The following is a 24494-nucleotide window of genomic DNA, read 5'->3' on the forward strand; positions in this document are numbered from 1 at the left end:
GGCTTCCCTCCTTACCTTCGCCACTCGCCGGCCGGGTTATCCTGTCACCAGGCCGCTCCCAGTCCCCAGCTCTTCTCCCTGAACTCGCCGGGAAGTTGCGCTTCCTGAAGGGCACCTGAGGCTCCGGCCGTCGCTTCGACGCGGCGGTGAAGGGCGGGCGGGTGAGGCGAGGAGGGGAGGAGCGGCGCGGAGCGGCCCTCAGGGCCTCGCCTCCTCGCCTCACCCGCCCGCCCCAGCCGGCGGCACCTCCGGGCGGCGGCTCCTCCCCCGCCGTTCGCCGCGCCGCGCCTGTGGCAGCCCGGCAGCATGGCGGCGGCGGTGGAAACCCGCGTTTGCGAGACGGCCGGCTGCAGTAGCGAGGCCAAGCTGCAGTGCCCGACCTGCCTCAAGCTGGGTATCCAGGGTTCGTACTTCTGCTCTCAGGTGAGGCTCCAGCGCTGCCGGCGGCTCCGCTCCCCTTCCCTGCCCGGCAGGCACCCCTAGAAGCCCGCCCGTCCCCACGCTGCGGGCCGGGTTTTTCTCATAGCGCTGCCTTTCGCAGAGAGGAAATACGGTGAGGGGCAGGGAGGGGAACCGTCATGAGATTTCCAGTCGGCAAATGGGACGGGTGTGCGAGCGCGGGGCCGGGCTCCGGGCGTGCGGCGGGGCGGAGGAGCCGGCCCCCCTCGCCTGCCCCCGGCCTTTCGTGCCCGGGTTTCCCTCCCTGCCCGTGAGGTCTTCGGGGAGGAGCGTCCGCCGGTTGTCCCCGCAGAAAGTTGCCCCGCACGGCGTGGCGGGGAGTGGGAGCCTGGGGGGTGCCGGGCCGGCGGGCACGGGTGGGGCGGGAGCCCCTCTGCTCCCCATGGCCGGGGGTAATGCGGGACTCTGGGTTGCTAAAGAGCGGCCCTGGCGTTCGTGAGAGTCTGCACGTTTCTTTCTCTGCCTGAAGGTTTGGGTGGTCCCCCCCTGTAAAAATAAGGGCTTAGTGGGACAAAATGGGACGTGCTCATCAAATTCCAGCCTGTGCATTTCTGCATCTGCATCAGCTCTGGCTGTGGAGTTGCTCGGCTTTCATGAACACCGGGAGACTTGTTGCTCTGAAAACAGATTTCTGTTTCCTTGAACTAAATAAAAGCTTTTGGGAAAATGATTTGGTGCTCTACTTTTTTTTTTAAGTTATTATTGTCTTTGGATATTTTACTTTAAAGATACCAAACAGGGAGATTCAGGTTAGGCCAGTTGTCATACAGCCGTCAACTCCTGTTAAATGTATCCTGTAGGCCTCAGCTATCCTCACTTATTACCACAGTGGTAATATAGTTTGGTCCTTAATTTAAATAGAAGGGACTGATGGCTGTTGAGTAGGGTTGTTTGCTTTTTTTTAATAACTTTAAAATGCACAGTAAAATACATAGCCTAATCCTTTGAACTTCTTGTATGTGTAATTTCTGTCAACATCAATGAGGAAGTAAGTGTTTAATTCAGAGATTAATGGTGGACTTCATTGTCAGAATTATAATTCAGGGTAAAATCATTCAAGTTTCGTAGATAAACTTAACAAAATCATTCAGTCACATCACCTAGATGAACTCACTAATTGGAAAATTTTTTTTCTGAGTCAGGGTGTAAACTGGTAGTTACGGTTTGCGTGGGACTAGGGGAAGACTTCCCACGTGCGTGTCACACACCCACTGCATGGTTTCTGGTACTTTCCCCTGAAGTCTCTGGTGAGAGTCAACGCTAAATTAGATTGACTGCAACTCAGATTTTTTCTGACGATTCTGTATCTCTAGTTGCCATGTGGTGCTTATAGCTGGTTGTAGGATTTGCTCTGCATTTTACTACCCGTTTTGACATGTCTGATGTAAAACTCATCATAACTGCAACTTCAGCATATACAAATATTAGTTGGTGATGACAAAACTATTTGTTAACAGACCAAACGAGCCTGTGTGAGGAGTTCTAGTAACATCTTCACTCCCCTCTGTCCCCTCCCTAACTCAGCTAATTTTATATAGCATGCGGAGGTTCCTGTTACCTATATATTAGGTTTAATTCTTTTGAAATATCTGCTGCTGTTGTAAGGTAAAAGGGGAATTACCAGAAATATTTATTAGCTTGTTAAAATCAGCTGCTGGATAACTGACTGTATGCTTGTAAAGCTGTCCTGCCTGGAAAATAAAATACTGAACTGGGAATCCCAGTCATCTTACTTCTGAGTGACCTTGGGTGTGTTTTCGTCCTCACTGTGCCTTGCTGTCCTGATCAGTAAAGTAGGTAAGCATAGTTATTCCCCATATGAAAGGTGCTTTGAAGGTTTTGAGGTGACACGTTACAGAAGAGAGAAGGAAATTAACGGCAGCCTGTTTTCAAGAGGTGCAAAAAATGTCATGCACCGAGAGAAGAGTCCCTGTGTTCAGCCTGCAGCAAGGACCTTCAGCCCCCCTCAGTACCTTATGTGGGGCCCAGCACAGGCTGCCCCGAGGTTCCAGCTCTCCCCCTCATCTGGTGTGTGTGATGGAGGAGACTCACTGCAGTGCTCCGCTGATGTCTTGCGAGCACGGTCAGGAGGGTAGGTGAAGTGCTGCTGACAACCTGGCTGGCTGTTCAGATGGGCACGTGATAGGCAAAGGAGTCTTAAAAGCCAGGAAATTGTCTCTGAACTTCCAGCAAGTTTCAGCTGACGGTACCAGACTGGTTAGCATTTGTGAAACTTTTCCAAAGTTCTGCCTTTGGTGGTTTTCTCTCTGTTGTGGTATTACCTGCATAAATAGCTGTTAGGTAAGCTAGTGAATAGACCTAGGATGTTATTCCACCTCACAGCACAGCCTGTGTTATAGCTGGCACAGTCCTGTTCTCTCCCTCCAAGGATGAAGGTTTCTACCCCTTCCGTTAAGCTGGCCCTGGTTCTTTGGTGAGCCACTTCTGGGGTTTTTAGGGTTTTCTTTTAATGGAGGAAAAGCAGTTGCATTAAATTTTCTGCTAGTTTGGCTCCCCAAAGCTGTGCACTGCAGGATGGGAAAACACCAGTGCTTCAGGAGCATGCTGCCGAAGAGCACTTGCCCGTTGTGGCCCAGTTTGGCATAGCTGTGAAGTCAGCCCATCCTTACTGAATGCAGCGGTGTTAGCTGCGGGTATGCAGGCGCTTCCTCTGGGCTGAGGCAGGATGGGAGCAACAAGCTACCTGGAGTCTCTTTGAGGGGTAAGGGCATCTGTACGCACGTGCACACAAGGTTAATTAATTTGCTTGGAAGCCTACAATGACTTGTTCATACAGCCAAAAGTGTGAACTACTGTAGAAAGGTAACCAGTACAGAGCAATGTGTTTGGATTATAAATAGTAACATACAATTTGTTAAGAAATACTAATGCAGGTGGTATAAGACTGAGAATCTCCATGTAGTGAGGAGATTGTTTAAATGTTATTTTTTTTCATTGCACATAGAGAATTGAAGTGAACTTTTCAAGTAGATTGTATCAAGACAATGATTTCCCCAGTGTATTTATCATTTGTGTTTCTTCTCTCCTTGAGAAAGGGCATTATTCTGGTCATTTATTTTTTTCCCCAAAAAGAGTACGGCTCAACAACATGCCCTGAAAATGCTTACTCTGAAGTAACTTGGCATCCTTTGAAATTCCTGAGGCAACACTGTTTCAGCTCTGGGTGTTGTGCACCTTGGAAACTGGGCACAGCTGTTGGATAACAGTTGTGCTTGTGGGTCAGGGTGGAAAGGGGGCCAAGGCAGCCGAGTTCTGGCTTAGCAGGGAGGTTTTGAACTGGTAATAGAAATGGAGTAAAGATGGATTTTAGCGGTGGAGGAGCTCTGAGATGGTGTGTTGAACCCCAGCATTACTTTTTCTCTTTCACCCCAAGGTGTAACGAGAGGGAGTATTCTGCTGAGGGATTCTGCCTGCTATTAACCTTTAGTAAGATCTTCATTTAGGCTAGTAAATCAGGTACTGTCATTGCCAGCTACCTTCTTTCACTGTATTGCTTTCTCTGTTGTAGACACTTAACTATAGTGTTGCGTGTGTTTATCATCCTTGACTGAAGTACTGTATCTCCCTGTATCTTCTGAATGTGGAAATAATACAGATGCCCAGCATCACATCTAAAGCATGTTGCTCCTCTTAAGATGAATTTGCTGTTGTGAAATCAGCCTTTATAGATACACATCACTTGTGTGTAAATTATATGTAGTATACGTAAACAGTTTGTGTTTAAATACACAAACAATTTACATTTCTTCTATGCCTTCTACAAGCTGCTGAATGATGAACAGAGGGAAAGTAGTAACTGTTCTTGAGATCTCCAGTTACCACTTCTGTATGAGCCTTCTAATTGTAAATTGATCTCTTATTCATAATTTTGTGATGCTTTCATTAAAACTTCCTCTCTCATACTATTTATATCCATGTAAGTGTCTCGGACGAAACAGAGTAGTCTGAGGTTTTCTGTGGTACGGACTGGATGCTGGTGTAGGGGCATTTCTCTAGCCAAATTCAGAAATACCTGTTTCTAGCCACATACTGGAAACATTCTCTTATTTATGAAAATGGAGAACGGTTGACCCTTCTTGCTTTGTGTGCCTGTGTGTTGTCAGTCCCGAAGACGCCCAGGCATAGCAACTGATCTAGTTATAGAGTCAAAAGTGAGGACCATGATGTGGTGAAGCTGCCGCACGTGAGCGATGGTTGGACATGTGTTTTAGGTGTTTGAAGGGAAACGATTTCTCTGAACTGCACAGAGGCAGCAGCATCTCTCTCGCAGTGGTGGATACCCACTGACTGGGCTCTTTCCATTTGAGGTGGGGTATGACTTGTTGAATTCCAGTGACGGGAAAAAAACGCTACTCTGTTTTCTCAGTGGGTTTGTATACTGATTTACTCCCTTCTGGGAGGCACATTTTCACTGATACTCAGACCTGGGTGCTTGACAGCTTTGCATACTCAAGGTCACAGTAATTTCTGAAAAAACGAGGTCCTGAAGTGAAGAGTGGTGTTGTCCCGTCCCCCACTTTGCTTTTTCCTTTCACCTTCAGTGTGTTGGGGTGGGGAGCAGGGAGCAGTGGACCTGGATGAAACTATTTTTTCTCCTCTCTCGTGTTGGACCATAGGACATAAGTGCCATATTTCATTCTTGGTTCAGTGTTCTTTGCTGTGCCTAAAATAGGCTAGAACCTGCTGCTTGGATCCAACTGCAGCACATATGGGTTTCTTTTGGTATAAATGGCACTTTGCAGATACTGCTTTCTAGAAGATCTTTTGACAGATTCCCTTCACCAGGAAGCTGACATTTTTAATTGCCTATAAATCACCGTAAATACCTGTCTCTGTGGTAAATGCCTGGTTATTGCTGAGGCATAAATGCTGAGCCCTCACAACTTTCTGAAAGTAAAACGTCAGACTCCTCTAGGCAGGCTTTCTGAGCTAGTGTTCAATATACTGAAAGGATGGTCCAGTTTGGATTTCTCTGGTCCACTATTCCTTCGCTACTCTCAAAAATCACTTTTATATCTCTGTAAACCTGAAGAGTTGCAAAATGCAGTCCCTTCCTCAAAGGAAAGGCTTTGTCATGTGGGACCCAGGAGTCTCCGGGTGAGATCAGGCTTTAGATGAAGGAGAAGACCAACACTGCTGATAGCAAGGTGCTGCTTGTAGGTGCTTCCCTTGGATTTGAATCTGAAAATGCATATTCAGCTCTTCTGAAAAAATGACTAGTCATGTGTGCTGCTTAGGCTAGTTTGGGAATTTTGTACTGAGGTTTTCAGGCCAGAGGCTGTCTCTGTGGGCTTGCATCACACCTAGAAGAATAGGGTTCAGCATGCTAAAGAGAGGCAACTGTTTTATTTTGACATCAAGTGTATTAACAATTGTATTCCTCAACATACTTGTATTTATGGATGAAATTATGGTTAATCTGTATTGTATTAAATATATATATCACAAATAACCTGATATTTTTCTTAAGCCAAATGCCATACTTAAGCTTTTTTGTCTTCTGTTTTGCATACCTTCAAGGTGGTTTGGTTAAAAACGGGTTCTCATTAAGCAAAACCACATGATCTCAGATTAAGCTCAAGACAATTTTACACTCCAAAGAACATTTTCAAATTATATTAAAAAAATTGCTCAGAATATTTTTAAATACAGTGTACTGCTTGCCACTGTTTCCTAGTTGTTTACCCATTACAATTCAGAGTATAATGACATGCAAAGAGACAGCCAGTCTGTCCCCACAATCTCGATTCCAGCTGTCCTTTTATTTTGCTGTAGAATAGGTATTTTTTGGAAATTCATCACAGTGGCTCTAAATGATGAGCAGAGTGGATGGAGAGGGGTGATTTTGTGGAAGTTGGACACGAGTTGTAGCTCTCAGTAGCTGTACAGTGCGGCGGTTTTTGCATCCCTGCTGATAGGTGTATTTACAATGTCAAATGCCAGGTTGTATAAAGCAGCAGTACCCGAAGGTCAAGGGGGGCCTGGAGAAGAGTGTTAGCCTTAAGGCTGGAAATCGCTGAGAGTTGGCAGAGCTAACTTTAAATGAGCTGCTACCTTGCAAAGGCAGTTCAGAAACACAATCAGTGAGTATGCCTTTAATTCAGTGTTGTGGTGCCTGCTTAGCTTCCTGTACTCTGGTACCTTATTTAAAGCTAGCTTGGTTATGCCTGTGCTGTACAGAGGTTTGCAGTGTAGTTATATCCTAATTGTGGTTGATTTGGCACCCTTTTCTCTTCTGGAATTTGCAGTTGTCTGTGCTTTTCTACCTCTTAATCAGGTTGCATGAATACGAGAATGGCAAGAATAAGAAGCTCCCTGTTATTTCTGTGAAGATCACAATAAACATAGGAAAAAAAATTCCATGCTAAGTAGCTCAATAACTGTTTTAAAGGGATTTGTTTTGTTCTTTCAATGTCTGATTTAAAAAAAAAAAGCCTAAGGTATTCCGTGGTGATCATTGTGTTCATAGTGAAAATGCACTCTAATGTAAAAATCCTGCTATGCTACATGATTCTGTCAATATTTGAACCAGTAAATAGACATTTGGCTGAGTCCTTAAGGTAAAAATCATTTAGAGAAATAACATGGCTCCCATGAGGTGATCCAAGAGGAATCTTTCTAGATCTTAATGCTGATTGTGCCTTTCGTTACCTTTTGGTAAATGCACAGCTTCTGGTGAACACTGGGTTGAGCTTGTCTCTAAACGCAGACTCAGTGGGATTGGCTTAATGGCTTGAAGCCAGAAATGTTGTTAAAAGTTTAAATATGTTGACAGCCTCTGTCTAAAAATCACAATTGTATTTTTCTTGCTGATAGAGTAGTTGTACCCAAGATTGCTCTAAACAGCTTGAGGATTACCCCTCTGCCCCCAGCCTCTTTTTTTGTCATACATTTGACCTCTTTTCTTGTACAGCCCTCTTCAGTCTGTCTTGATTGCTGTATAAAAAACTCATGCAATAAAAAGAAAAATGCTTTAGGTGAGAAGGGTGGGGCTATTAATATCAGACATACTAATGGATAATGCAATGTTTGAAATGAAATCCAGGAAGTCTTCCAAGAAACTTGAAGCCAAATTCATATTATTCCAGTGTACTTTCCCCCTGAAGCTAATGTTTTCAAATATAGCCATGCAAGGTCATGTGTTCCTTTCTTAACCATATCAGAAAAAAATTTCTGTAATTTCTTCATTTTAATATTAAAAATCACCCTGGATATTTTTTTTCCTGGATTTTGTTATTTTAATCATGGAAAATTTTCTGTCCTGATCTGTATATGGCATAGGAACATGGAAGAATCGTTAGAGGCAGGAACGATAATAGGAAGATTGAATAAATGTCTCAGCAGAAGGCTGAGAGGAGAAGGCTCAGCAGAGAAGGCTCAGCAAAAAGCAGAATTTTCTCCAGAAAATTCTCCACAAAGTGGCGCAGATGGAGAGAAAGAGTGGCTTTCTTCCATGGCTTGTCAGGAAGCCTGCTGTATAGAAGGTGAGGGTGTTTGCAATACGCAGTGGTACGTTGGTAGCGCTTTGTCGCCAGAGCTATGATTCTCCAACCTGTGAGATGACAGCTGCCGTATTTTTATCTGGAATTGCCGAGGCAGAGCTCTGCAGGCATGTGTCATGTAGCGCTTGTGCAGTAAGTTGTTGAATATAGTTTATGTGTACCCCATAAGTCCAGTGCTTACAGGAAGCGTATGACTGATCCCACACAGAATACATGGGTTGGAGGTGGATGTGCAGCACATCCTTTGAGTGCCCTCCAAAAGCATCAGACCAAGACAGAGATATTTATCGATTGTACATTGCATGTGTAATAGCCGGTGCTTACAAAAATGCTTCAGACTTGCTGTGTGTACTTGTTGCAGTTGATTGATGTGCCTATAATGCACGTGTCTGGGATGTCCCAGTGTACAGCAGCTTGTTTGGAGCTGTGCTGTAGTAGTTCTGATGGAGCTGCTGTTCCTCTGGAAACAAGAGGGCAAGTACAATCTGGGAAACGTGTTTGGGAAAACTCAGACATGTGGCAGCCTTATGCAGGATCCGTGTAGGTTGTTTACAGCTGCAGGAAATAAAAGGCCAAAATGGAGCCTGTCAGATTACGATACTGCCAGCGGTGCGGTGTTTGCCTGGTGTTTTCTGGTTATGGGACCGCAAAGAGGAAAGACGGTTGGTATTGGATAATACATCCCAAAATTTCATGGGGAAGGACAGAATGAACTACAACCAGTAATTGCACAGCTCATGTATGTCTTCATTCCCCAAATGCTCCTTTATATCCCAAGAAGTGGATTCTAGATTTGCAGACTTGGTAGCTGCTCTAAGTCCTTAGTTGTGCAATCCTCCTTCTTCTGCTTCAGAACAGGGGCCTGGTGTTTAAAAGGGGATTAAAACCATACCGGTGCTTCCAGTGTCCTTGAAATAGGGTTTTCAGCTTTTTTATTTTTTCTTAAGATAGGCCTCAGTTAAAACCTGCTCCTTTTCTCCCAGCTCTCCAACGGAAAACAGAAAATAGTGCAGCACTAAGGTCTGTGTATGCAGTGGGTTATGCAAGTGTGACAGTAAAACCTGCTGCTTGTTTAAAAAGACGTTCTCTTTGGTAATCTAAAGTGTTGGTATCAAAGCCTCTTGTTGCCCAGACTGCTATGTAGCACCGTGGCATGTCGAGTGGCCAGTCCAGAGAATGTGGTGACTTAAAGCATATGGCGTAGGAGAAGACAACAAACAACTGGTTTTGGTAATGAAGGAAATAGGACACAACAGGGTCTCTTTGAACGTATGCATGCTTGTGCACCACTTTACTGTGCTCTTGTGGGTACAATTTGATAACTACTGGTTGCAAGACTAATGAGAAAATGGAGAGAAGATGGCTTTACGGGAGTAGGCAGTTAAGACTGCTCAATAGCAACTGTGAAGCAGGGGTTGAATGTTATATGCTGGGCTTAGTTTACAGATCTGTTGTCTCGGACTGGTTTGAGTGTTGTATACATTAGGTTGAATCAGTTGTTGGCTCTGGATGGTAATTTTATGATGATGATTCAGCATTAGTATTGTCTTTCCTTATAAAGGAGAACAGTTTGCTTCCTGCCTCTTCAGAAATTCAGCTGTTATTGTAAATGATTGGAATTAGCTGTTTCCTAATGGTTGTTTTGAGTGCATATAGCCATTGAATTAGACTTTCTGCTACAAACCCAAGTAATTTCCTAATTAGCATCTTAAAGGATCACCTTTACTGCTGCTTTCTGCAGCTTTTCTACTTAAATCTCTTCTTTTTTTCATGTCTTTCCTTCATCTTAGTCTGTCTTTAGTCTTCAGCTGCCAGCCATTTCCATCTGCCCCTTTGCTGATTCATTGTTCATCACATGAACTGCTCTATTTGTGCTTGGGAAGAAGAGAAAAAGACAAACTCCTTCACAGTCACTTTTTTCTTGATTTCCATTTCAACTTTCTCTTTTTTTTTCCTTTGCTATTTCCATTCAGTAGCCCTCACTTCCCCCTCCCTTTAGTCTATTTCATTAGTTCCCCTGTGGTCATGCTGATTGGCCTCTGTTGCTTTCCTGTGCTGTGGAAGGAGGCAGAAAGGATGCAATTAGCAGGAGGAGATGGCTTCTTGTAGGAACCAAGGGAGGACTATCTTGCCCACTGCAATGCTGTAAGGTCTGGTTCTGTGTTTCAGCCAGCCTGGAGCAACCATGACATTTAGTTACTCATTAAAACGATATGGGGACAATATTTAGTAGATAGGATTAGATCAGTGTGTTTCACTGTGATGGGTGCGTCTGGCTATGCTTTCTGTCTGTTCTGGCTCATAAGATGTTGAATGTAGTATTTTCTATTGTTAAGACTAGCAGTTACAGTAGCATTCACTGCATGTTGCTACAAGGGTTAATAAAATGAGTCTTTTAGTTTTCTTTTAAAATACAGTTTCTTCTCTATTTTGTGGTGATGGCACGTCTGTCCAGGATAACGCTACTTAAAAATATATATATTTTTTGTTTGCAATTTTAGGAATGCTTTAAGGGAAGCTGGGCCACTCACAAGTTATTACACAAGAAAGCAAGTAAGTACATTTTGTTTTAATCCATTTTAATATTGTTTTGAATTTGCTTTGTCCTGTGCAGCTGGCTCTAGGTGGCCCTGCTTGAGCAGGGGATTGGACCAGATGACTTCCAGAGGTCCCTTCCAATCTCTACTGTTCTGTGAGTCTGTGTCTAAGAATAGTATGTTTTTTTCCAAGAGATCTGGCACTGAATTTCACATACCTGAAATTTTGTGCAGTTCCTGGTAATCTACAGATCCATGTAAAATTTCAGAGACAGTGGTACAGAAATCTCTGTTTCTGTTCCCTTTTGTATTTGTATGAAGTATTCCTTGAGCTACATTGGCAGGTGTGTGAACAGAGAAAGAGGGATGCTGAAATAAAGGCCAAGGAGAATAATAAACCATTATTATAAGGCATTGCCAGGCTTGTTCCATCATAGCATTTTGATGTCTGATGTAGTAAAAGGCAGTAAAGTGGGAAAGGTTCTCGTGAAGTCTTTGTGATTGGACACTTGCTGGAATGCAAGCAAGCCAGTCAGAGTGCAGCTGTTCTGTACATTTGGGGTATACCACTTTGGAAAAAAAAAAAAAGCAAAATGCTTTTGTGCACTGATGCAGCCATTGATAGGAGGATGTATTGTAGCTAGGATTTTGCTGAGTTTAGGTGAAGGTAGTAGGACTATCTGTATGCCTTAGTTATAGCTGGTAGCTCTGGCACAGAAATACTAGTAGAGTGGTAGATTCTCTCTTACTTGAGTAGTAAAAATAATCCATGAGTTTAAAACAAACAAACAAAAAGAGAGAGCAGACCCTGGTTCTGCCCCCCTTACCTCCTCCCCCCCCATCCCCCTGCCCAACTTCATCAAGCCCTGCTTAAAAGGGAGGTGGGATTAAAAAGTAAGTAAGTGGCATGGCAGAAATTCAAATCCTCAAGTCATTTACCTCCTCCTTTCCTAAAACCCAATAAAACTCCTTTTCCTGTGATAAATGTTGCATGGTTAATAGGCTGGAGTAGCACAGAATATTACAAATGTTTTCTCTCTTTCTGCCTTCCCAGTGTAGGGGGCTCATAGTTCACACTTGCATTCTGTATCCTGTTACTTTATACCTGCATGGATGTGAAACTGTCTTTGTTAGCAATTCTAGTAATCCTCTGGTGTAGTCTTCTAATGCTGTTGTTTATCTGACAGCAAATTTTTTTATGATTCCACTAAATCCATGATCTTGTTGGCTTCCTGGTTAACTGCTGAGCCCAAGGTGAGCCTGCTTGATTCTGATAGCCCTCAAGACCTCAATGCTACAAACTACTGAAGCATCTCAAGGGACTCCAAAATATCGCTTTGTTAAAACTTTGGCTTTTTAGATGAACCACTGAGAAATAATAATCTAAACTGAATGTCATGTGAGCAGTTGGCTCAGATGTCAGCCACAGAGACTCAGGAACTTACGTGAGGGCTTGCTATGGCAGAACTTTTTCCATCTCTTCATTCTTGTGAGATACAAAAAGAGAAAACAAACTTAAGTTATCAGGTTATGAATTAAAGATTAATAATAACCCTTGCCTCCTCTTTTCAAGTAAATGTTTTTCCTTTTGGTAATGCTCACGATCTACTTGCTTCAGTCCTTTATGTAAACACTGTCAACCTGCCCTGTTACGAGTGTGTTATTTGTGAATGAAGTCAGTCACTGGACCACGTCAGGCATGAATTGCACAAGGTGAGAGAGCTGGGAACCTCCAGCAGTTTGGGACCATCTTATAAGGTGCACGCACTGCCAGTCCTGAAATGCAGAAGTGGCAGCACCCTCACTCTCTCCATCAGATCTGGAGGGTTAGCAGGTTCCATCTGTTGAAACTGACAGTTGGATACCCTCCTTCCCACCCCAGGTCATTTCTGTCACCAAAAGCTAAGAGAAATCACAGAAAAGGAACATTCACCTACAGTGCAAGAGTATTAATTGATGGGATAACGAGTGTTTCTGTAGAAATATGCTTTTTCCCAAGAATGAAAACAAGCACTGAACTATGTTTTAGAACTACAAATAAGAGCAACTTAAATAATTACTACACTTCATTTGTGCATTCAGTACTGCTGTCCTAACATTCCCCAGTTTGCTATTGAATAAAGATAGAGTTGGCACTATGTGAATTTTGAATGTGTAAAACTTAAGGGCGATACAAAATTTTAACTGCTACTTCCACTTCCGTATATCAGTATCTAAAATGCCAGAAAGAGTCATATCTAGAGTGAAGTTCTAGGTCACTTCCTGGACCCCACAGTTCTTATTCTTAGTAGGACTGATTTTGCTGCTGCAAATTTTTTTTTCTTTTTTTTTTTTTTGTCTTTTCAGAAGATGAAAAAGCTAAGCGTGAAGTTTCTTCTTGGACACTGGAGGGTGACGTTAACACAAATCCCTGGTCTGGTTATCGATATACTGGTAAACTCAGGCCACACTATCCACTGGTAAGCACTAGGTGCCACTTAGTACTCCAGTGCTGCTACGTTCTGTAGCAACTAATGGACCAGTCCTGACCTGACTACTTCCCACATTTTAGCTGAGAGAGGAAAGCTTACTAAACATTTGAGCCTATGGCAAGGACGTGTATGACTGTGTCCTTATTGTGGTTCATTTTGATTTAACTTGACCTATCTCTTGGTATATTTAAAATGAAGGAAGTGCCTGTGAGGTAACATGCATCAGTAACAGCCTTAAGGTCATACCTTTTGGCTGTACCTTTTGACGTTTATTCTGCAAAAAGCTGCTGCTAGTTCAGATGATGTCTTCTCCTAGCTGTTTACTGTTCTCAGCAGTAATGGAGCAGTCTGTTTCAGAAGAACTCTGGTGAATTAATTTAGAATTTAAATAAATGGGTTTATATTATTTTATGTAAATGGTTTGAAATAACCTGGTGAGTAAGCTAGTGAACAGCTCTGCTGAAGGAACAGAGGTTACAGTAATCTCCAGCACTGGAATGGTGAAGAATAACTAAGGTCAGTAACATCTTCAGCTGTGAAAGGTGGGTTTAGAAGACAACTTCAGTGTAGCCGTATTTTTAAATTGGTACAAGTTTGTATATGGAATAAGCCAAAGTTTTTACAAGAATAATGGCATTTTATTTACATGTGTCTTTGGCCTGTGCTAGAAATGCTGCCCCTGTGGCATCCTCTCCATAGTTGTGTCCATCTGTTACAGGCTCATCAGAGAACAGATTAACAGAGCCTGAGCCCATGTGTGTTTGTTAGTGTCATTGGAAAAAGGGTGTTTTGGATATGTCACTGGCCAAGTAATTTAGTAATGTTATCGCTGAGCATTTGCTTTTTTGTCTTCTGACTGCTGTAGGATTGATGCAAGTGAAACTATAATAAGTGCTAATGACTAGGATCATGATGAGAAATAACAATCTTGCTAATAGATGCTAATAACCAGAGAGAGGAAGGAACCAGTGCATTTGCAGTCTGGAAAGTATCAGAACAAACACTACAATATGAGGGTTATGTTATAAAACCAGTTTCATTTACTTGACACATAAAAGTTTGATTCTTACAAAGCTGTGAAGCTGGCTATTAGAGGTTGTGTAGTATGAAAGCAATAAAGAATAACAGGAGAGTCTTTGAGAAATTAAAATTGGAACTGGTTTTGTGTGTTTGCATACTTCACAACTTTTTCTAAGTGGAATTAACGATATTTCACTGTATTTAATTTTGCTGCGTGAGTCTCTGGTTTTATGACTGTAGTAAGTATTCTTGCAACCTAACCAGCTTTGACTATGATTTATTTAGACGCCAACAAGACCTGTGCCAAGTTACATTCAGAGACCGGATTATGCTGATCACCCGCTAGGTAACTCGAAACAAATCACAATTGTAGAGTGTTATGTTTGCTTTCTCTTTTTCTTTTAACGGAAAAAGCCTTTAAAGCATGATGGAGAGAATAGAGAAGGGAATCTCTTTTTTTTTCTGTTCTTCTCACTCTACCCCTTCTTCCCCCACATTAACTTAATGATTTTTCAGAAATAATGGTTACAAGTATGTTTTGGAAGTCCCAAGTTTGTAATGTGTTATCTTTCAAAGGTGTTCAGAGAAGAAAAGTAAAAACCCATGCAAGTCCTAGTCCTGTGGTTAACTTCATAACAAACAGCAATGTTGGCTGTCCCAGGTGAATTCTGCTAAGCCATTCTCAGTGACATCGGTGTATCTGTTGGAAATGTGTTATAAAATAACAAAGCCAAACAAAACTACAGTAAGCAACCCCCAAAAGAAAACTGATATATGAGTTCCAGCTATTTTTGGACACAGAGAGAATACATTCAAAATTACTTGCTTATTGGTTTGTTTTGGTATTTTCCCCTTTTTACATTGGTATTGGTGCTTTGCATTTCCCAAAAAAGCTGCTATAAAGTCTGTTAGAATTATTTTTAAATATTCAGCCGTTCTTTAGTTATTCTGTACAGAATGTAAATATTTAAACAACACAAAATACTGTCTTTTAGAGGGTCATTCAACTATAAAACTGGGCTTGCACAGAATCTGGTAGGAAGAATTTCTGTGTTTTCATCAGCTGATTATTGTAATAATATAACTAGAGATATTCACAAGCTTATATAATCCTTTATGGCTCTTTTAGAATATTATTTATTACTATTTATTATCTCCAAAGCAGCTAAAAAAAAAGACAAAAGAAAAAAATACTTTCCTATGAATAAAATAATTTCCTTGTAAATCTGATTTTTAAGGTTGTGTTTTGACTAACTGGACATGATGGTTTTATGAAGTAAGTGAACGGGCATCCTGAGCACATGTGGGCATTACGATACTGTGGAAGGCTTATGAATTCAAATTAATCTGGATAATGATGATAATGCTGTGACTCGGTGGGTTCGTTGCTTTAGTCTGTGGTGAGAAAGTACGTACTTTTGTTGCCACGGGTAAGCTAAGTTCCTTGATTGGACATGTGTAGCAAACACGTCTCTGTATCACATGGTTTTTTCCTTTTTTTTTTTTCTCCTCCCTCTTTTTCTTTTCAGGAATGTCTGAATCAGAACAGGCTTTAAAAGGAACCTCTCAAATAAAAATACTCTCATCTGAGGATATAGAAGGGATGCGAGTAGTGTGTAGGGTAAGGGGATTTTGCTTTTCATTACGAAGTGCCTTTATTCTTTAAAAACCTAAAGTGAATTTACCAGTTTGTGACAGCACACTTGAGAGTACAAACTTTCAAACCACTTTTGAGCACTGAAAAATAGTTTGGGAAAGTCGATGTTTTCTTGATGTTTCTCTCCTTGTGACTCCCAATTCACAGTAAACTATTTTGCAAGCAGAAAGATTACTTTTATTTGTTTTTTAGCTTTGTTGTTACTAGTGAGATAATCTGTGGCTGAAACATTGTTATTGTTAAGAATATATTTTATAGCGCATAAATGAGAACAGAATGTTTTCCTCTCCTAGCGTTAGTACTAAGTAAAAACTAAAAAGCAAAACCAAAACAGAGCCCTATCCCTAACAATTTTTGAAAAAGAGCTGTTCACTTGTTATCAGTTCCTTGTGCATAAAGTCAAACTTGAAATGTATTTAGGTAGTCTGGTTTACGTTGTGGTATTTGAGGAAATTGTGGTCCAGTTCTTAGTTGAGGTATTTTCAAATCTCACAGGGGTGGCTTAGTAATATAACCTGTAGACATCTTGACGTCTTTCAAAAGCCCAAGTCTACCCAGCTGTCCTAGCAGTCTCAGTGTAGCTGTAGAAAATGGGTTGCTAACCTTCTAAGGAATAGTCCTGGTCTTATTTTAAATTAGTACTTTTGTTTTGTTTGCAGCTTGCTAGAGAAGTATTGGATGTTGCTGCTATGATGGTGAAAGCAGGTGTAACTACTGAAGAAATTGATCATGCTGTCCATTTAGTAAGGTTATTTTATTGTTGTTCTGATGTTTATCAGTGCTTTCTTCTATCTCTTTATTTTTGAATGATTGCTGTGTGGTTTTCTTTGTAGTTGCATGAATTCCTGTTCTTTATTTTGAGCTGTTTCCCAATATGAAGCTAGTAGGTAGTGCAGACGTTAGAAATATGTTACAGTGGAATGGTAGATTCAAAATGAGCCCACAGTTAGGAACTCCTGGGCCTCTCTCTGTATCAGCTCCTTCCATGGTTTCCAGCTTCAGATTCCCTCTTAAGTTACTTCTGTTTTCTCAGTTAACATCATATAATTTTATTTCTCCTAAACCCTTTTTGCTCCACAGATACCATTATATAAAGAACATCATATGTAGGCCATGGATTTTTTGTGCTCTGTGGTGTTGGTTAAGATGTACAGAGGAGAAAGTTTAATTATTTATGATTGGGAATCGGAACTGAGGAGCCTGAGAGAGAACTGAAACACAATGTTTGATGCAGTTAGGCAAACGAAAGCTCCAGTCCAGCGAAGTATTTTAAATACATGCTCCAGTATTTTCCTGGCTTAACTATTCATAGATACTTGAATTGTGTATTTTTTCTTTTTCTTTGCTGTCTTCTCTATAAGACGTATAAACTGGTAATTGAGGATACTTGTGTGCACTGTGGAAGGCAACAATTTTGGTATAGTTAAGATTGTTAGAGAGCTTGCTGGTTGCTGTTCTTTTTATCTGCATTTGCAGCTGTTGAGCCAAGATTGTAAGGAACTTAATCTGGTTTGATTAGGCTGGAGGTTTCTGTTGAACTGCATTAAACACTGAATTATTTGCTTATGCATAATGTCCCATATGGACAACTAGTAGTTAAAATGGTGTTATCCCTCCTCAGCTGTTTTTGGAAACTTATACGTGGCAGATTGTTGATACTGACCAATATCCCTATTGGTACTTTGTGTTTTTAAAACAGTATTAATTTTTTAAATAAAAAAAAAGTTAAGACTGTATTATTTTTCCAGAATTGCTCAGTGTGTTACATAGTGTGTATGTGTCCATTTTGCAAAAATCTCAAAAAGGTTATTAGAGGGAGTGCAAAGGAAGCAGCTTAAGACTTTAAAGCTAGGGTTGAAAAGTGGTGCTAAATGTTATTTTGTCTAGCTTGTGTGTTTTGCAAAAATACTTAAAGTCTTAAACAGTCATTCAAAATGGCTGGTTTTTAACCAAATAAATATTGTCATGCATTGTTTTAAACCTGAATATTTCAGCATTGGTAGTTGAACATCACACGAGTAGAAACCAAATTAAAGGAGCTTTACTTTCTTCCTGGTAAGAAATACAAAGTGTAACACAATACCGTAATGCCAAAAAATGCTTGAAGAATCTTATTTTCAAGAGTCACTGCATTTCAACCTATCATTCTCACTGTAAAGCTATTGTATGTATGTTTTTTCTTTGTATAAAACTTACTAACGTAAAGTGTAAATTGTATTTTCTAAATTAGGCTTGTATTGCAAGGAATTGCTATCCTTCCCCTCTGAATTATTATAATTTCCCTAAGTCGTGTTGTACATCAGTGAATGAAGTGATCTGTCATGGAATTCCTGACAGGAGGCCATTGCAGGAGGGAGATATTGTTAATGGTAAGTGCTATGAATATTAACCATCCCATTTCTAACCTTCAACATTTCTACCTTCTATCCAGCCAAACCACACAGTAAAGTGAGATTTCACTAGCAGGGAACATGATTGGAATAGCTTCTTGAAAGAGGCTTTTGTTCTCATTTACCAATTAACCTCTTCTCTTTAAATATTTAAATTAATGAGTTTATTTAATAAAACAATTTCAAAAGTTTGGTCCACTTTAACAGCTTTATAATTCTGCCCTGGTCTGTGCATTAGTATAGTCCCTGAGTATTCCACTTGTGGGCTAGGTTCCAGTTGTTCCAGACTGTATAAATAGTGAATAAAATGCATATTGAATTATTCAACTGGATTAGTTCCATGTAAATTCTTAATTAGATTGCTCTAGATCCTTAAGATTTTGCTACGGACATGACGATTATGATGACTGTAAAGGATCCTAATGGTGAGGCATGATATAGGTGTATATTAAAAAACATACCGTTTTTTTGAGCATCTTGCAGCTGAACAGTACCAGCTGTTTTTTGTTCATGGTACTCAAGGTACTTACACCTCCTTGGGTGGTGAGGGATACTTTTATAAATTACTTGGCTGTTTTTTGTTTTCTCGTTCATTTCTTCTCGGTTTGGCAGTAAAAAATAATTACATTTGTTTTGTACAAACATTTGCACCTTTGTTTGTTGCATTGGTTTGCTTTTCTCTTACTTGTAAATAAGTGCCCAGTGTATCCTAAGGTTTGGCCTACCTCTAGAAGCAGGTTGGAATCCTTTTAGATTGTCAGATATTTGAGATAGAATCATAGAATCATTTTGGTTGGAAAGGACCTTCAAGATCATTAAGTCCAACCGTTAACCCAGCACTGCCAAGTCCACCACTAAACCATGTCCCTAAGCACCACATCTACTCATCTTTTAAATACCTCCAGGGATGGTGACTCCACCACTTCCCTGGGCAGCCTGTTCCACTGCTTGATAACCCTTTCTGTGAAGAAATTTTTCCTGATATCCAATCTAAACCTCCCCTGGCACAACTTGAGCCCATTTCACAGAATGTTAGGGATTGGAAGGGACCTCCAAAGATCATCTAGTCCAATCCCCCTGCTGGAGCAGGGTTACCTAGATCATGTCACACAGGAACGCGTCCAGGCGGGTTTTGAATGTCTCCAGAGAAGGAGACTCCACAACCTCTCTGGGCAGCCTGTTCCAGTGTTCGGTTACCCTCACCGTAAAGAAGTTTTTCCTCATATTTATGTGGAACCTCCTGTGTTCCAGCTTGCACCCATTGGCCTTTGTCCTGTTAATGGATGTCACTGAGAAGAGCCTGGCTCCATCCTCATGACACTTGCCCTTTACATATTTATAAACACTAATGAGGTCACCCCTCAGTCTCTTCTTCTCCAAGCTAAAGAGACCCAGCTCCCTCAGCCTCTCCTCATAAGGGAGATGTTCCACCCCCTTAATCATCTTCGTGGCTCTGCGCCGGACTCTCTCTAGCAGTTCCTCTTATCCTAAATAATAGCTACTAAGTCTACAGCTCTGTGCTGTGGGTACCAGCCTTTTCAGAACAAGCCTCACGATTGCTGTCCCTTTCTAGGTCAGGTTTCGTCTGGCTGCTAGCTCTGAGCTGTAGCATACATGTAACCATTTAGCCAAAGCTACTTCATCTTTTTTTCATTTCAAAGATGATGCCTTTGCACAGCTCTATTGTTGCCAGCTTTTCTGGCATTGCTGGAGGCCAAACTAAGAAGCCCAGTTATGCTTACTAGGTTGGCTTCATCTACACAGTGCTTTACCTTTCTACTATTTGCATGCCAAGGCTGTACCTCAGCACTAGGAAATACCTTTTATAAGAGGATTTAGTCATACCTTTGTTCACACCCCTGCCCTGACTGCACTTGCCCAAGCTTTGAGCCTTCTGCTTCGTTTTGATGAGGAAGAACTAGTTTACACTTTCGTACCTGAGTAGGTCTTGTTACAAAATGGTCCACATTCTGTGGATTCCATGTGCATTCCCTGTGGGCTTAAAAGGCTTCCAAGTCTTGTAGACTTCATTTTGGTAAGGTAGTGGCTCAAAAGCCTTGCTAAAAGGAGGAACAAAACAGGGTACAAAGGAGATTGAAGAAGTACTTTGGAGGGAATGTGCCCATCTTTTTCTTTACTTCAAACTTTTTAGCCTGCTGGAAGCAAACGCGGCCATGTCAGGGTCCAAAACAGGTTTTTAGAATCACAGGAAAATGTCATCAGAAGGTACTGGCAGATGACACCTAGTCCAACCTCCTGCTCCAAGCAGGGCATCATAACATTTTGTTATCATACTGTTCCCTGGGAGGAGATTCTTAAACAAAGCTGATCTCTCTGCAAAGTGAGATATTCTAGCCAAATCTGGCAGCATCGAGAGAAAGTCTTGTGATCTCATGCCCTGTAGAGATAGCCTCTTTGCAGCAAGTAGTCTGGACAGTGTGCTAAGGAGCTCTGATATACCGTTCACAAGAAACTTATCCAGATAAGTTATCAGGGTGCTGGTTTCTTTACAGTTTTGTTGTCATGTTACTAGATATGTACACTGGTCAAAATGTTCCAGTAGTCCCCCACAATCCTACAGTGGGTATAGGGTAACCCTGCACATGCATGCATCCACAACAGGCAGTGTTGTTTTTGTGCAGTGTTAATTTCATTCTCAAATGTTTGCCAGCAGTACAGATTTACTGTTGACACCAATGGTTTTTTTCCCACGTTTTCCTATCAAGGCTGTACTGGTCTCTCTGAGTGGCTCATATACCATATTCCTGAAGTATTATTGCTCAGTACAGTTTTCTTCATGGCTCTTTACCTGTGAGGGGGGCTGCGTGTGGATTTCTGCATGAATAGCCGCTCAATAACTGTTCAAGTGGTTTTGGTACTCCAGCAGCTGTTGGACCTATCAGACTACTGACAAAGTCTATTAAACACAAAAGTGCCTATTCTACCACAGGAAGTCAACTTGATATACAAAACTAGAGTATTTCGCATGTGTTTACTATATATAATGTCTATATGATGGCAGGTTTTAGTTTTTTACTCCTCTGCTATGAGAGACAGGATACTAGAACAGATGACAGCTATGTCTAAACTGGTAGGCCTGTTCCCATGTTTTGTAAAAGGACTATTTGCAACAGGCGTCTTGTATGGTTGTTCTTAATCCAAAAAAGCCATTAATCCATTTTTTTGGAATGAGTTAAACTAAAAAAGATTTTTTTTTCTCATTACAACTACATATGCTGCTATTTTTCAAGAATGAGTTATATCACTTTTAGTTTACAACCAACTTTGTACACAAAGCAAACAAGTTAGAGTTTTGCTGCAGCATAATGCTAAACTCTTTATTATATGTTCTTCTAAACCCTCAGTTGTTTAAGCATGCCCTTCTCATTCTTGCTGTTTGCCTGATACTGGATGTTTAAATTCTTTCATTTGAAAGAAAAAAGAAAAAGTTTTAAGTCATTTGGTGTATTTTTCTTAATCAGGAACACTATTGGAAAGTTGCTGTGTATTTAATGTTCAAGAAATTTTGCCTTTTTGGCTAAATATGCATAGAAATTACTGAAGTTAAAATATGGGTTAAAACATGATTACATACCTTTTTCAATTTAATTTCCCCCTATTAGTGCTGAAATTAGTTCTAAGAAAATATTTTAACCAGGTAGATCACCATGGAGCAAGGAGCTTCTATTTCCTGTTTTTAGTTAGAAAACCAATTATAAGCTTGCTCTGTGTGTTGCATTGCTGTGGGGTTTTTTCTCTTCCATTTTTTTTAATTAAATCAAACCGTTGACCAGTGAAACACTGTCTTATTAATGAATTTTATAGAATCTACAGGATAAGCATGAGTAAATTGATTCTGCTGGAAGAATTTACGTCTGGAATTCTTCCAAAGTAATCTTACAACTTCACAATTACAATGCTAGATATTTACATGCGTGTGTCGTTTCACAAATCAAGAGACAAGAAGTGAGAAATACAGTGCTATTACAATGTGTCTGGTATTCTTTGCAGTGGATATTACTGTCTATCGTAATGGCTACCATGGAGATCTGAATGAGACGTTTTATGTTGGAGAAGTCGATGAGGGTGCAAGGAGGCTTGTCCAAACAACTTATGAGTGCCTAATGCAAGCCATCGATGCAGGTAAATCCTTTGGCTAGGGCCCGAAGTATAATGGTTTTCGTTCTCAAACATGAGTGCTCATATTTGCTGTTACCTGGGAGTGACTTCTGTTGTAGAACACAGAAGCATTAGTGTGTGTCACCAGCAGATGATGTATATTGTGTAATACAGCAATTCTTCAAATGGCACAGTTCTGTGGGTGGTAGTTGCAACTTTTATTTGAAATGTGGGTTGACAAGGAAAATGTAATTGATGCTGAGCTGATCCACACATGATGATATTTAGATGGAAATAGCCTTTTTGGACTATTAGTTAGATGAATAAGACATCTAACTATCTGAGTAGTTTAGAGAATGTGAAGAACAAAGTGTGTTTTGGAAAACCAAAGTATGGCTTCCTACTTTTATAATTTGTATGGTGTTTCACAATGAAGCGATAAGGTAAAACACTGAACACTTAAACATCTCTCTTTACCCCTGCCAGACTTGATGGTTATTTCATAAAGCTGATTATGAGCTCTTGATTTTCAGCTGTGGGAGTGTGCCAGAGAAGACAGATCGTATCCTTCAGTACTCACAGAACTTTAATTATGTTGCTTAGATATAACTCAGGACAGCTTCATTGAGATATACAATGAGACAGAAAGGGAGCTAGAGAATGTCATGTTCAGCTTCATTCACAAAGGAATATACTAAGTTCTTTTAGACAAACAGAGAAAACAAAACAAAAATCTCCCAAGTCCCTGGAAATATCTCTGTCATCTGTATCTTTTATAACCTGCAGCTTCTTAAAATCCCCAATAATATTTACTCGCTTCATGGCCTCTAAAGACTGAAGGTTAAGGTGCTATATATGAAGGCTTTAAACTTGTATTTAATCAAAAGTAAATGAAAAAAATATAATGAACTTACTTGGTTAATAATTTGGAGATAGCTAGACAAGCTGAAAAGACAAAAATCCACATGAATGATGTCTTGCGTATCCATTGTGTGATCAAGAAAATACTGCAGAGTTGAGCCGTGAAGAATACAGATTACCTATTTATGTGGGATTACTATTCTGAAATGACCACTTTGTTTTTCAAAGCTAAATCAGAATAATGTTTATCTTTGCTCCTGTACTTTATAGCCAGTGTAATATGTGTTGTCTCTTATCTTTCATATCCTGGCTTTGATGTATAAACTATGACAGAAATTCACCTTTGTGTTCATTATAATGAGATTTAAATTTTCAATGTAACTCTTCTTTACCAGCTTTTTAGATGCTGTAATAAGTTTTAATGGGTTTTAGACATTCGCTGATAGTAGGAATTCTGGCAGCATCTTAGCTGTTAAAAAAGGTCACCTCTCCTCTGTTTAAGTCATCTTAATTTCTTGTCATTGGACCAGCAGAGCTCTAACTAGGAGAGCTGTATGAGAGAGAGAGGCAGAGGGCTCCTTGCTGCATTGAGATGAGTTGCTTGGTATCATCAGGCCTGAAGGAGATGGCACTACTTCACAACTATTTACCACAAAACCAACAGATTAACTTTTCCTCTCTTCCCCACCATGTCTTTTTTTTTTTTTTTTTTTTTTGTATTTTGGGAAAAGCATGCACATTCCAGTAATCTAAATTTGTTATTTTCTGTAAGTTCAGCTTACTGATTTAAGTTGTAGTTGTTTACATTAGCAGAGAATTGAACTAAATGGCTTGCTTCACATAAGGTTTTAGCTATGTATGTGAACTCTGCTTAAGATGGCTCCGCTTAACCACACATCTGGCTCCTGAAGGAACAGCATATATTCAGGGAGCTATGAATGATCTTGAAACAGTATTTACATTCTTTTTTCTTTTTAGCAGCTCAAGGTTGCTTTTGGTATGCATCTTTATTAGCTGATGGATGAGGCATTGTTGCTTTTGTGGTATTATTTCTCCCTTGTCCAAGTGGTCAAAGTGATTTTTTTCCCACCATTTTCATCTGTTTCAAACTCTAACTTTTAAGGCTTCCTAAAAGGATTGTCAAAAAAGTTAGCCCTGCATACGAACATTCTTATTTGCTGTAGCGTTGCCACTAAAAATCTTGTCTAAGAGTAGAGATACCTGTTTTGTCTTTTTTCCCCCTTTTTGGTTCTTGATGGATAATAATTTTTCCTCTTTATTTGTGTGCACTTTTCCCATAGTAGTAGAGAGAGAAGTGCATATTAAAATATAGTTCATACGTTCATTGAAAGAAGCTCTGCAACTCTGGGTATGAGAAATTACCAAGTACTTTGAAAGTCTTTTGTTGTCTTTAATTTCAAACTTCAACATCCTTTTAATATATGAGCACTTACATC

The 24494-nt window shown here is 40.5% G+C and overlaps 1 protein-coding gene across 1 annotated transcript in view; it reads left to right on the forward strand.

Moving 5' to 3' along the window:
• Window positions 1-248: 248 nt before the first annotated feature.
• The window catches only part of METAP1 (methionyl aminopeptidase 1), a 29680-nt gene continuing 5434 nt past the window's right edge, over window positions 249-24494 (forward strand). The window contains exons 1-8 of the mRNA XM_068402597.1: window positions 249-423; window positions 10484-10535; window positions 12866-12978; window positions 14296-14356; window positions 15540-15631; window positions 16327-16410; window positions 17898-18036; window positions 22069-22200. Coding sequence (XP_068258698.1) covers window positions 307-423; window positions 10484-10535; window positions 12866-12978; window positions 14296-14356; window positions 15540-15631; window positions 16327-16410; window positions 17898-18036; window positions 22069-22200 — 790 coding nt within the window. The 5' untranslated portion in view covers window positions 249-306. The remainder of the gene's footprint in view (window positions 424-10483; window positions 10536-12865; window positions 12979-14295; window positions 14357-15539; window positions 15632-16326; window positions 16411-17897; window positions 18037-22068; window positions 22201-24494) is intronic.

Source organism: Nyctibius grandis, chromosome 6 (genome assembly GCF_013368605.1).
Source record: "Nyctibius grandis isolate bNycGra1 chromosome 6, bNycGra1.pri, whole genome shotgun sequence".
NCBI classification, from domain to species: domain Eukaryota; kingdom Metazoa; phylum Chordata; class Aves; order Nyctibiiformes; family Nyctibiidae; genus Nyctibius; species Nyctibius grandis.